Here is a 12,568-nt window from a genome sequence, read left to right on the forward strand (position 1 = left end):
GCTGAAGAAGACTTAATATTGTAATTACTGCAACGACACTTCGAGTTGTAGAGGTACTTTGCATCGGGTACGGCTATAATGGTAAAAAGATGTCACGCGCAACGGACGTTCCGTGGCATATCGTCGTTCTTACGTTTGCGTAAAAAGAGCAGGTGGAGAGGCGGATACACGCAACCAACATTACCCTGTGTCCTCCGTGCTGTCCTGTGCTTGACAATTCATTGAGCCTGAGGTGATTGATTTTAGATCAAACATTCTCGTTGCTAGAAAGTCACAGCTAACCAATAGACGCATGCGAGTTCTGGACGTGATTCACCTTCTTCGCTCCTTCAAAACGTGGTGGCTGTTGCGCGATAGCCGTGCAGCAAAGTCAGCACATGTTTGCGACAGATGCACAGGTATCCTGAACCATGCCGGTATCAGCCTTTGAGATTAAGGCCCAGCTCTACGGCGTAAGGAGATATGATGAGCAGCCTGAACCTCAGGTTTTGCTGTTCTGATTCTTAGCGCTGCCAGTCTCAGACAAAGACGAAAGAGAGATTGCTCGCTCGTACATTTCAGTTCTTAAGGGTCCGAGTAAGTAAGTGGCCGATCTCTCGAAGAGTTTCAGCATCGTGAAGTGCTTATGCGTGCCTCTGACTTACAAGCTTATTACACACTGAATGCGATGCAATCGACCTGATTGACCTCTCTCTTTTGCTCTCTGACTTGTTTGCTATTGGTAATGGGAGTCACACGAATTGTACAAATCCGCTACCTTCAAACAGCTCGAACCAATCCCTGTATGTGTGGTTACAAGCGGTACAGCAACAACGATTTTGAATAAATTTCGCAGGAGTGGGCAGTAAATAGCAGCTCTCTCGCAATCGTATTCGTTCTTCGACCAATCTAAGACTTGCTCATCAAGATTTCGTGAAACTTCCTACTCCCAGTGCGAGGCGGTACCTGGGCAGGCGGCTCTAACAACGAATCAAGAATAGATGCATCAAGAATAGGCGCCATATATGTCCTTGCGATGAAGTTGAAGAGTTCCTGGTTGGGGTTGAGCCTTCACTTTGAGCTGTAGTGCTAGTGCCTGACAGTTCTGCCTAACGATTACCCCACGGGATCTCGGATCTGTCTGCGGCTCGAGATCGAGCTTGGCCTCTAGTTGGCTGACTTCAATCCCGACTCGAAGCAGAGCTTCTTTCCGAAGTGCTTCCTCTCTAGTGCTTTGTCGCATGGCCCTCAGAGCTGAAGGCTTGGGATTATGGAAGCTGGAGATCATGATGGGCCAGCTTCGGTGGAGTGTGCTGAGCCTCGAAGTGCTCAGTATATCGCCGCAGCATACGACTTCTCACCCGATGCGCATCGATTCATCGCCGTAGGCGAGAGTCCTAACAGTGAAACAGGCCTTCGATCGAACGATAGAATGGCCTCCGCTGAAAAGCTCCTTGTACGAGCATCGAATGCTAACAAGAATGGGCATACACATGTAGAAAATGAGGGTCACGCTATTCCAAGTCCGATTGCTCAAAACAACAACAACAACAATACTCAACCAACGACACCTATCAGTACATCTGCTAAGCGTAAAAGTGCAGAGAGACCTTATGAGATTACACCCGTTCTGAGTGATTTAAAGCGCAAGCGATCTAAGGTATCGAGGGCATGCGATCAGTGCAGGAGGAAAAAAGTGATACATAATATTACAGTAGCAGAGTTTGGCAGCTAACTTTGCGGTAGATACGCTGTGACGCAGATGTCGAAGGAGCAGGTCAACTGCAAACGTGTTCAAGTTGTCAAAAGGGTGGGCAGACGTGCGAATACAGCAGAATACCGCAGAAGCGTGGGCCGAGTAAAGGGTACGCGATTACGCTTTTGCATTCGGACGAGAAACTGACCTCGCTATAGTTACATCAAGGAGCTGTCCGAACGTGTCCAGCAAGTCGAAGGTCAACTTGCGTTACATACCACAGCCAGCTATCGCGCTTCGATTGACAGTCAATACGGAGGACCTAACGAAAGTCCATTCTCTCCAAGCGAAGATCCAGCTCTGCGGCAACGCTCATTGTCTTCGCAGAACCGTAACCCGTTTGCTGGTTTCGCCAGAGAGCGATTTCCAAGCGCTGGCGGCTGGAATAGTAGTGCTATCACATCCAATCCGAGACACTCGAGTATTGCAATACCACCAGATCAGATTGCATCTCCACGGGACAAGCTACCATCAGTAAACACAATGAAACCCTTTTGGACTGATTGGATTGTTTCACCAACCAAAATGTGTAAGGACCCTTTACAAACAGCCGAGCTAACACCAGAAGACAAGACGGCGTTCCAATATTATTATGACACCATACACCCGCTATGCCCTATTCTTCCGGATTCCCAGTCCACACAACTACCTGAAATCTTCTACGCAGCAGACAGGAATTTCCAAGAAGCGCTCATTTTAGCTGTCACTTTGCTGTCCCAACCTCAAAATACATCAATATCTGATGCCGATCAGCTGAAGTTGGGTGATGGACAAGCTCGACTCGAGACATTCGTGAATGGAAGAGCTAGACAGGATTATGTGAAGCGCGGCCAATATCACAACAGCTTGGTACTGCTCTGGACCCAGCTTGTTCTCCTTGTCATGGTACAACATGATATTTCTAGCTGGAACATTTCGAGCTTACCCCAATGCGACCTAATTGAGATGTCCTTCACCAACTGTGATGAGTTCTTCAGAATCAAGCAATTCACCTCAGACGATATGCATGATATGGAGTTTATCTGCGCAGCACACATTACAGTTATGATGGCAAGACTTTACGCAATTTCTCAAGGAGAGGCTCATGATCCAGTCCCTTCGTCCTTTGTACAACATTTGGGCTTCAATAGCGCTATGCCATCACGACTCTCTTTCCTCATTATGATGACGGACAGTCTGCAGGCTTCATTATCATTACTACCACAGGGTGGTGTTTCTATGTGCAGAGGCACTGCATACGAGATCAGTCGATTACAATCCGCCAACATCCGAGCCTGGCTAACCGCAACCGGTCTCGCACCTGACGATCCTCTCGTTGCAGAAGTCAAAGCCTTTACAGAGCTTTTGTCGCTAAGATGCAGTAGCTCTCGTTTGCATATGCCAGCCGTGACTGGTCCTGCAGCTAATTTAGCCGAGGCCATACGACGGTCCTCAGTGGTTGAAAAGGAAGCAAATGGTGGTAAATATTTATATAATCCTTTGTCGTTGCACACTTTCACACTCACGACAATCACACTGTTGGAGCTATCGCAGTGTGAGCCCGATGATCACATTTCCGAGTCTTTAGTGGAAGATGGCATACAAGAGATGAGAAAGTCGCTTACGGACTTGGTGGGTCGGCGCAACACTGACGGTGGGAGCGCTGACGGAAAGTTCTGGGCGAACGTGCTATTGGACATGATCGATTGCGCAACAAGATCTCGACCCGTGCTGGAGGGGGTGTCGGAGGATGTCAACAAGAAGAAAGAGGAGGACATAACTGTTGATCTTACGCAACTGCTGCAACGAGGCTATGCGAACACGCTCATGGACTTTGTAACAAAAGATGGAAGGTAATGCTGGGAGTGGATGACCGGCGGTGTGTCTGGGCACACTGACTTATGATTACTTGCAATTGTTGTTGATACCCCTGTGCGAATATGTAGGACTGAGTAGAAAGGTGAAAAGGAAAATATCAGTTGATTGAACTATTTACAATGGTGCAAAACACAACGCTTATAAGCACAATATACGCCCGCGTCACTGGCGGCTAAACCTCGCCGCACGTAGATGCCTGAGGCAGATCTCGGAAATTCAACAGACTGGCAGGCAAACTGCACATGATTGAACGGAATTAAAAGTCATTTTTTGAGAAACCCGGTTCTAGGTCGTTGTCTTGTAGTGCTTTTTGTGAGCTATAAAGACCTGCCGCCCGGCTCGTTCACTATGTGTAGATCTTGTACCAGATCCATATGTAAAAAGTGTTGTGCGCAGAGATCCTGATGTGTAGACTCGTTCAGCTCAATTGAGTATGCAGACCTACTAAGAAGCCTCCATAATTCGCGAAAACCATTGCATGCCTCGCAAGAGACAGTTCTGCTCCTATAAATACTTTCCGCATACCTGCGGGTGGTCTGCTCGACCAGTAATTTGGACGTACAAGAGTGAAGCTTTCACTGCTTCACTGTACAACACAAAAGAGTGTCACTTTCTCGCTCCTACAGTTCTACGCAATCCAAACTCTGCACTGTTCCTGCATCTCGTTCGCATTTCTGTATTCCAGCAGAAGCCGCAATGCAGTTGACAAAACTTACTTCGAGCTCGTTTTTCCCTTCGCAACTTCCCTTATGTTGGTGTGCTCTGTAGCCAGAAAGTTCCTGGTCGAGAATCTCGTTGCCAAGTGTTGAAAGTACTTCTCAATTTTTGGAACTTCAACCACCTCCTCAAGATTCTACACTGCCTCAACATCAACCAAACGCAGACGACCACTTCATCTCATGTTGCCAATGTCACGGGTATCACCAGCATCTTAAGACCACACCACCTCCAGGCGGCAACAGAACGCCGCACAATCAGATCTGCAAGGTGATCGAGGGCCTCTATATTAGCAAGTAAGTTTCCCTCTCTATCTCTAGCACTCGTAACGAGCCAATACTGTCGTAGTATCTGCACTGCACAAACAATCATTGCCGGCACAGATGACTCGCTGCCACGAATTACACACCTGCTTTCAGTTCATCGCGGATTTGACGACCATGTCCACACTCTCTTACAACGCCCAGAGAGCAAGCTTGTCAGTATGCAACTTCACATCGCGGACTCATCGAGCAGAAACATGATCGAGCATTTCCCAGAGATCTGTCGGTATCTGCATTCCATCCTGGAACCGTGTCAAGATCCACCAGGAACGTATTCAGAGGAGGATAAAGATCGGATCGGTGTTCTCGTCCACTGTCGTGCTGGGGTTTCACGGTCTGCATCCGCGATCATTGCCTACCTCATGTGGCGAAATCGTTGTACATTCAAAGAAGCTTATAGGACACTCAAAGAGGTCCGGCCCATTATTCAGCCCAGGTTTACAAAGCAATTGAAGCTGTGGGAGAAGCTCGATTGTGAGCTGTCAGAGAGTTGGGGCTCGCCAAAGATAGAGTATACACGATCGGTGTCCAAGTATAAGTGGTTCAGGTCAACAAAGACAAGAGCACCGAATATGGCGGCATTGTGGGATGTTGAGAGACCAGCTGGGATGAATAAGGGGTAGCTAAGCTACGACATGTTGAAAGAATATCTTGACCATGGACTTGCACGAATACATTGGGAGGTACGGCCCTAGGAACCGGTTAGATAGTAGCTGAACTTACGAAGCATTGAGTAGCACAATCTTGGATTGATATGGACTCGAGCGAAGGTCCAAGTCCGAGATTTGAAGCTCCTTACAGAATCTATTCATCTGTATGGCCCTTTGATTAATGTAATTGCCCGCTTACCAGCATAGACTGCTGCCTGGAGCACTGATGACAGCACTGACGGGTGTCACACACAATCTCGGTTACTCCAAACACTCTTGTCCTAGACTGGCCCTGAATGGTAAGGGAAGCTGAACATCTGAAAATCCCTGCCAAGTCTCAATCGCGGAGTAAATTTGAGGAATCCCCGAGGCTGCAATCCGAAGTACCTCATCCACATATTCGAAATTATCAAGACAGACCTTTCATGCAACGGCGGCTTGTGCAGCTGCTAAGACCTCTCGCCAAGCGCACGTCAGCAACATGGCATCCGATCAGTCAGCTTCAGCACAGTCAGCTGCGCCGCATCGACAGGAAAGAAATTCGTCGTCGCAAAGAGGCTCAGGTTCGAAATCTTTTCGCGGAGGACGAGGCAATCAACGTGGAGGACGTGGTAGGGGAGATCATAAGGGCAAGAAACGAGATATGGGACGGTCGGAGTGGAGGTAAGCTGCCACCTTCACATAGCTCTTCCAGTCGTGGTTCGGAGCCTCACCAAGCACGGTGATTATGGACGTACTGACCTCATTTACTAAAGCAAGACAAAACCAGATAAGCGCACCGCGAACACCGATACACAAGAGAAAGAGGCCAAACGTCAGAAACTAAACAATGGCGAAGCGGCACCTCTACCAGTCTACGCAACCAAATTCGACGAAGCGGAGCTTGCAGCTGAGGAACGAAGGCCGAAGAAGAAGGTTGCAGTTATGCTTGGGTATTCTGGAACCGGCTACAAGGGCATGCAGCTTGCGCCTGACCAGAAGACCATTGAGGGAGACCTATTCAAAGCTTTCGTTGAAGCAGGAGCAATTAGCAAGGCGAATGCTGACGATCCGAAGAAGAGCAGCTTCGTGCGATGTGCAAGAACGGACAAGGGAGTACATGCTGCGGGCAACATCATATCCCTGAAGCTCATCGTCGAGGATGAGAACATTGTCAACAAAATCAATGAGCATCTGACCCCTCAGATACGGGTCTGGGGATTCGAGCGGACCAACAATAGTTTCAGCGCGTACCAGCTCGTCGACAGTCGTATTTATGAGTATTTAATACCGACACACACCCTTCTACCACCACATCCGCGAAGTTTTCTAGGGCGGAAATGCAGAGACTGGGCAGAGCGGAAGGGCGAACTTGAAGCTTGGGAGCAGAGACAAGCAGAGGTTCGAGGTTATTGGGACCAGGTGGACGAGGAGATGGTCAGACCGATATTGCAGGACTATCCTGATGACATACGGAGTGTACTGGAGAAGGCTTTGTGGTTGACAGCCGAGCAGGAAGCTAACAGGCATGGTGATGATGGCTCCGCGAGACCTTCTAAGAAGCCAAAAACAGTGCAAACTGCGCCAGATTCGGAGGACGCTGCTTTGGACAAGGCTGGGGAGACTACGGATGCAATCACACACTCGACAGCACAAGAGGTGGAGCAATCCGCGAAGGAGGTATCTCAAGAGCAGCCGTCGGCCGAGCCTCAGTCCAATGGTGGCACTCAGGAGCAGGTACTGGTAGACAAACCCTCAAACACTGAAGAAGCTGCAATAAAGACTGAGCAGCCAGCACAAGACATGGAACCAGAGAAATCTCTTCAACCTCAGTTGCAACCCTCCGAACCGCAGCCAGAGCTTACCAAGGAACAACGTATAGCAAAAGAGCAAAGAGTAGCACGTCGCAAACTCATCGACGATGGCGTCAAACGACTACGAGCCGCCTACGTTACAGCAAAGCGCAAATATCGAGTCCCAGATCAACGCAAGCAGCGTCTCCAAGACGTACTCAACCTCTATCTCGGCACCCGCAATTTCTGGAACTACACCATCAACAAACCTTTCCGAGATCCCTCAGCCAAGAGAGTGATCAGGAGCTTCAACGTGAATTTCGAGCCTATTCTCATCGACGGAACAGAATGGCTAAGCTTGAAAGTGCACGGACAGAGTTTCATGATGCATCAGATTCGTAAGATGGTCGGCATGGCTGCCCTGATCGTCAGATGTGGCTGTGATCCAGTTCGAATCACCGAGTCATATGGACCTGGAAACTTTTCCATTCCAAAAGCACCTTCTTTAGGCCTGCTCCTCGAACGACCTATTTTCGACTCCTACAATAAACGCGCAAAAGCCGATTTGCAGAAGGAGCCGATCGATTTCGACAAGTACAAGACTGAGATGGACGCGTTTAAGCAGAAATTCATTTACGAAAGAATGTATGAAGATGAGGAGAGGGAGAATGTGTTTGGAAACTTTTTCAACCATGTTGATAATTTCCCGAGTAATACGTTTCTGTTCGTGACGAGTGGTGGATTGGAGGCGAGTGGTGAGATTGATGGGCCAGATACCGGTGCTGCACCTGTTTTGGCCGCACCTGAGGAGGACGATGATGAGGACGACGCGGTGGGACATACGGTCAACATGGCTGATCTAGATTCGGATGATGAGTTGGACAAGTTGAAGGACAATGCTGGTGACGAAGGATGAGTACATAACTATCGGAACCTGCTACTTCTGACTGGCCACTTACGGTCATTACCACACTGCCAACGAAGCAGACAACCGTCAGGAGAGATAGCTAAGATCGATTTTCCCATGGTACAAGGGCAACCACTGCGATCTTGCGAGTCAAGTCCTTATCGCGCGGTCGAGCAACTGAAAACAAACGAGACTTCTTACCATCTATTTCCCCTTCAGTCGGGAAGCACAGCAGGTACCGTTGGTTGAACAAGATTCTAATTACTGTCCAACGCGATGAAGCTAAAAATCGGTCATTGGTACACCTGAAACTTGGCTTACTTTTGCGGGACGCCTAAAATGGAAAATGCGCATGGCTAAAAACTGCAGTATCATGGCAAAACATACATTCTCTTTAAGAGGGTCGTACCTTCCAACGATCTATACTGGTTTTGACAGTACTTACTAGCTGGTCGTTGATAGTTTTTTCATTAGAGAGAAGACACGTTGTAGATTCACCATTTCAACAGTCATATCCGCAGAAACCCCCCCGACACAATACGTCCTTGCTGCCAACAATATTCACTTTGCCTATCGCCGCTTTGGAAACACGAGAAGCATTCCACTTGTGTTTCACATGCACTTTCGGGGAAATATGGACCATTGGTGAGCAGAACTTTCTCGACTCCTATAGCAGCTCTAAGAGCCGTGAATAGGGACTCTGCATCTCTAAATGCTATAGCAATTGAGCGTGAAGTGATAATCTTCGACAACACTGGAATAGGCAGGAGTACTAGCGAGGTACCATTGCTGATGAGCGACTGGGCCAAGGACATGCTGTTGTTCACCGAGGCCTTGAACATCGACAAAATCGACCTTTTGGGATTTTCGATAGGTGGACCGCCAAGTAAGACCACTGGATATCAGAATGAACAACAGGCTGATCTTGTTCTTAGTGCTGGAGGCTGCGCTCGCCGCCCCGCATACTGTTCGTAAGCTCGTTATAGCGGGTTCACATGCATCAGCTCCTACTTCCAAGCCACCACGAGGTATCGTGTGGCCAAGAGAGCCAATAGGCGAAGGTGCATTGATAAAGCTTGCAGCCGCCACTGATGTGGAGGGTAGCAGGAAGGCCCTCAGAGAAACTTGTTTCTCCACTTCGGAGCAGGGAAAGGCAGCTTTTGACAGGTATTGGACGCGTCTTGAGCAAAGGATAATCGAGCCGTTACATCTCAACCTGCAGCATATGTATAGTGGTGGAGATAGACAGGTTGCGGCAGGGAACTTGGTCAATACGCCAGCATCTGGAGGCTTGTTCGATAGGCTCGGGCAGCTGAGAATGCCGGTACTCTTATTGCATGGGCGCGATGACACCGTTGTCCCGGCAAGTCGAGGCTGGGAATTGCTGCAGCTAATTGAGGATGCGCAGTTGAAGGTATATCCGCAGAGTGCCCACTCCTTCCTGTTTGAGCATCCACTACGAGTCGCAGAGGACATTAATGAATTCCTGGGCTGATTGGGATCGACCGTCAATGTCTATAGGTGGTTGGTCACTGAACAGGACATTCACGATGAGATGAAATGATGGTCAGGTGGACAATGATATGCTCTGATGACCTAGAAGGATTACTATAGGTAGGTCAATTGCAGTGCCTTCTGAAAATAGTAGAACAGAGATAGATCCATGGACAATGTGATAAGCTGTACGCCACAACAATTACTCGTCCCAATCGAAGTCATCCAGGGTGGAGCTTTGGGAAGCTGGCGAGTTGGAATAGTTGTCCAAGGGATCAAGCTCGATTGGACTTTCGGACTCGCCAGATGAGATTACGATGTACTCGGGCACGGCCACGATCTTATCAGTGCTGCCGAAAACCTGGGGTTTGACACGGTTCGATCTTAGAGCTGGTCGCGACGTGGAGGCTTGTGTCTGGACCGGACGCTTTACCACAGATTTGGGCGCAGGATGTGCGGCAAGCTTCTTCGTGGTGAGCGTGCGGACACGAGTCGTGGACTTGGTGCTTTTCAGCTGCCTCCGATCTGTCTTTTTGACTGTGCGGCCCCAAATAGTAGCCATAGTATCCACGATTTTCTGTATTCTTTGTCGCGCTTGCTCCCTGCTGACCCCCTTAGCCAGCATGGCGTCGTATTCCGTAAATTTGTGTCTGATGTGCGCGCGAACCGCGAGATCGACTACTTCGGTGAGAGACAGCTCCTTGTTTCGGCCGACCCTGCCACTATTCTTCTTCAACGTGTGCTTCAGTATCATAGCTATCCTCTCTTTGGGAATGCGATGGTAGAGACGAAGTAATTCTGCACATGTTTTTGTTTCCAAGGCTCCGTCCTTTTTTGCGACTGCTGCAGTTCGAGCGGCTTTGGTAGCTGTGTTCAGCGTGAGCACTTGATTGTGGATAGTTCGCGGCACTCGTATGCCGAGTGTAGTCTTCTTCTCAGATTGTACGATGTATACTTGGCTGCCAGAGTCGTGGGTGAGCTTGCGACAATTTTTGGTTACGTAGACGTCGCCCTTCTTGACAAAGCTGTAGCCCTTTGGCATCGATGCAGAAGGTGAGACTGCCAGCTCTTGAGGAGTAGAAATTGCCATTGCGACTTCGTGCTTGCTGGCAAACACTCTGCTTGGACCTAACAGGGCTTGTCAGAATTGTTGTTACTCACATGCGTCAACGTGTTTCACCGCTGCCCAACCTAAGCGCTACCTTGATGTACCAAATGCCGCCTTTCGTGCTCAAAGTCCGCATTGTTGACAATCACAGATTGTCGTGTTACCAGGGTCGTGTTACGTAGCCTCATGCTAACATTGTGTTTAAACAAGGGGAGTGAGAGGGCTACCGTTTGCAGCACAACTACATCGCTTGTTGTCGAGTTGTTTACAATGCAGCCCTTTTTTTGTTCCTAAACCTTGGACCAGGACCACGATCGGACACGGGTGTAGTCCGATCTTGTGGTGCACGGTGTGATACAGTTACCCGGTAGCAGATACAGTGCTACATTACGAAGTAGGCGGCTGAACCGTTACAGAAGTCACAAAGCCACTTCTTGGTTCTTGCTCGAATCTTTGCCGTGATCATGTCTTACTGGTGGAACAACAATATGAACAGTTCTTTATACAACTATCGAACGAGTGCACGTACTCGGTCGTACTTGACAAGGCGAAGCTTAAATTGACGCGTGGACGGAAGTGACTGTTCCTGCGGAGTGGGGGTTATCTGGCTGTGGGGGTGCTTATCGCGGCACACCGAGACATTTCAAAGTACCCGTCCGCGCTGTATGTTTGAGGCATGTTTAACTCGCTCGAATATTCGTAGCATTGCCTCACCGCCCAGTATGTCTGGGCGTAGTGTCGCACAAATGTCTCCTAGCACCCGAAACAAAAAGACCAAAGGATTAGGGCTGAAGCGTCCTTCGCATGCTACTAGTATACAAAGCCCTACCAGCGGCTCGTTACTGGGATCTCCTCGAGAAGGAACCATTGAGCATACTCAGTCCGAAGAGATGATGGCAGCCTGCTTTCCTTCCTACTGTGCGATGTGCGAGAAGGAGATTTTGTACGCTTCCAATCCACTCTACTGCTCTGAGGCCTGTCGACGCAAGGACTCAGCCAAACCACTCTCAGCAGCCAACATCACGTCCACCTCAATGTCGCCCCCCACGACACCTCCCTCTCTGCCGAGACTTCAGGTCCGAACCCCAACTGGTGTGACGATCAGCACAGACCCTTCTTCCACCAGGAAACCTGCCGACAACCACTCCTTCAAGTCAGATCTTGACCCGACCGAATGGAAGCCCAAACCGACACGAGGTGAACGTCCAGTCTCGAGCCGCTACAACTCCGAGGCTTTTCGATATTTGTCTTCATTCCATCGCATTATCAACAAGAATAACGAAAGTAATGACCACAATGATACCCCAAATGAGATCAGAATAGATGTTGCAAACACAAGAATTGCTACCGTTACTGCTCCTACAACCCCTAGCTTGGGCAATACACCGACCACGACCGCTAGTAGCTGGAGCCTGAGCACGAGTGCTGGTTGTGCGGATGTGGGGAATGGTGCTTACGACTTCAATACTCGACCTTTGGCACCACGACACAACCGATGGTACTCTACCAGCGTCATTGCTGGAAGTGGCATCGATCTAGTCACCCCTCATATTGCACCTCCAGCTGCTTCATATATGGAGAAGGATGTCACCACTGCTGGTGCGGCAAGAGGTGGACTTGGTGCCTTCTTTGGTGCTGGCGAGGACTAGAAGTCTACCCCTTTCTTACGCCTCAATTGAGGCCTACCAGCGGAAGCACGTGGCATGATTAGAATGTCGTGGCAGCAGTGCTACTAGCTCGAGATTGAACTGACCCGAGTCACTCATTAAGTGGTCCAGAAGCAGGATTTGTAAGCGAATGGTAGCAATAACCAAGCGATTCTTCGTAGTGTTGTCCCTTCTATACTGACCGTTTTGTTTTGTACTCGAATCTGGATTGGTAAAGATGTCCATGTGTACAAGTTTGTTCATGTCCTCAATGCTACGAAAAGGATTCACCTTCCCCAGGCCTATACGGCTCTTCAACAATATCTATATGTATTTACACTATCACAGCTAACTATCCT

At 49.0% G+C, this 12,568-nt stretch overlaps 5 protein-coding genes across 5 annotated transcripts; 4 read left to right on the top strand and 1 right to left on the bottom strand.

Moving 5' to 3' along the window:
* Nucleotides 1-2,260: 2,260 nt before the first annotated feature.
* RGT1 (Glucose-responsive transcription factor) lies at nt 2,261-3,670 on the top strand (the record flags this gene model as incomplete). Its single annotated transcript, XM_064896985.1, has 2 exons — nt 2,261-3,567; nt 3,661-3,670. 2 exons carry the CDS (start codon nt 2,261-2,263, stop codon nt 3,668-3,670), a joined length of 1,317 nt encoding a protein of 438 aa, XP_064755935.1.
* A 2,037-nt stretch (nt 3,671-5,707) lies between these two features.
* PUS1 (tRNA pseudouridine synthase 1) lies at nt 5,708-7,970 on the top strand (the record flags this gene model as incomplete). Its single annotated transcript, XM_064896986.1, has 2 exons — nt 5,708-5,945; nt 6,052-7,970. 2 exons carry the CDS (start codon nt 5,708-5,710, stop codon nt 7,968-7,970), a joined length of 2,157 nt encoding a protein of 718 aa, XP_064755936.1.
* Nucleotides 7,971-8,753: 783 nt separating this feature from the next.
* Nucleotides 8,754-9,456, top strand: LTR64_002618 (uncharacterized protein; the record flags this gene model as incomplete). The annotated part of the gene is made up of 2 exons (XM_064896987.1): nt 8,754-8,847; nt 8,897-9,456. The coding sequence occupies 2 exons, from the start codon at nt 8,754-8,756 to the stop codon at nt 9,454-9,456; spliced, it is 654 nt and encodes a 217-aa protein (XP_064755937.1).
* Nucleotides 9,457-9,657: 201 nt separating this feature from the next.
* On the bottom strand, nt 9,658-10,699 carry LTR64_002619 (uncharacterized protein; the record flags this gene model as incomplete). The annotated part of the gene is made up of 2 exons (XM_064896988.1): nt 9,658-10,573; nt 10,647-10,699. The coding sequence occupies 2 exons, from the start codon at nt 10,697-10,699 to the stop codon at nt 9,658-9,660; spliced, it is 969 nt and encodes a 322-aa protein (XP_064755938.1).
* Nucleotides 10,700-11,285: 586 nt separating this feature from the next.
* Nucleotides 11,286-12,212, top strand: LTR64_002620 (uncharacterized protein; the record flags this gene model as incomplete). The annotated part of the gene is made up of 1 exon (XM_064896989.1): nt 11,286-12,212. The coding sequence occupies one exon, from the start codon at nt 11,286-11,288 to the stop codon at nt 12,210-12,212; it is 927 nt and encodes a 308-aa protein (XP_064755939.1).
* Between the last annotated feature and the right edge of the window lie 356 nt (nt 12,213-12,568).

This window comes from Lithohypha guttulata (genome assembly GCF_036872675.1).
Source record: "Lithohypha guttulata strain CCFEE 5908 chromosome Unknown scaffold_2, whole genome shotgun sequence".
Taxonomy (NCBI): Eukaryota; Fungi; Ascomycota; class Eurotiomycetes; order Chaetothyriales; family Trichomeriaceae; genus Lithohypha; species Lithohypha guttulata.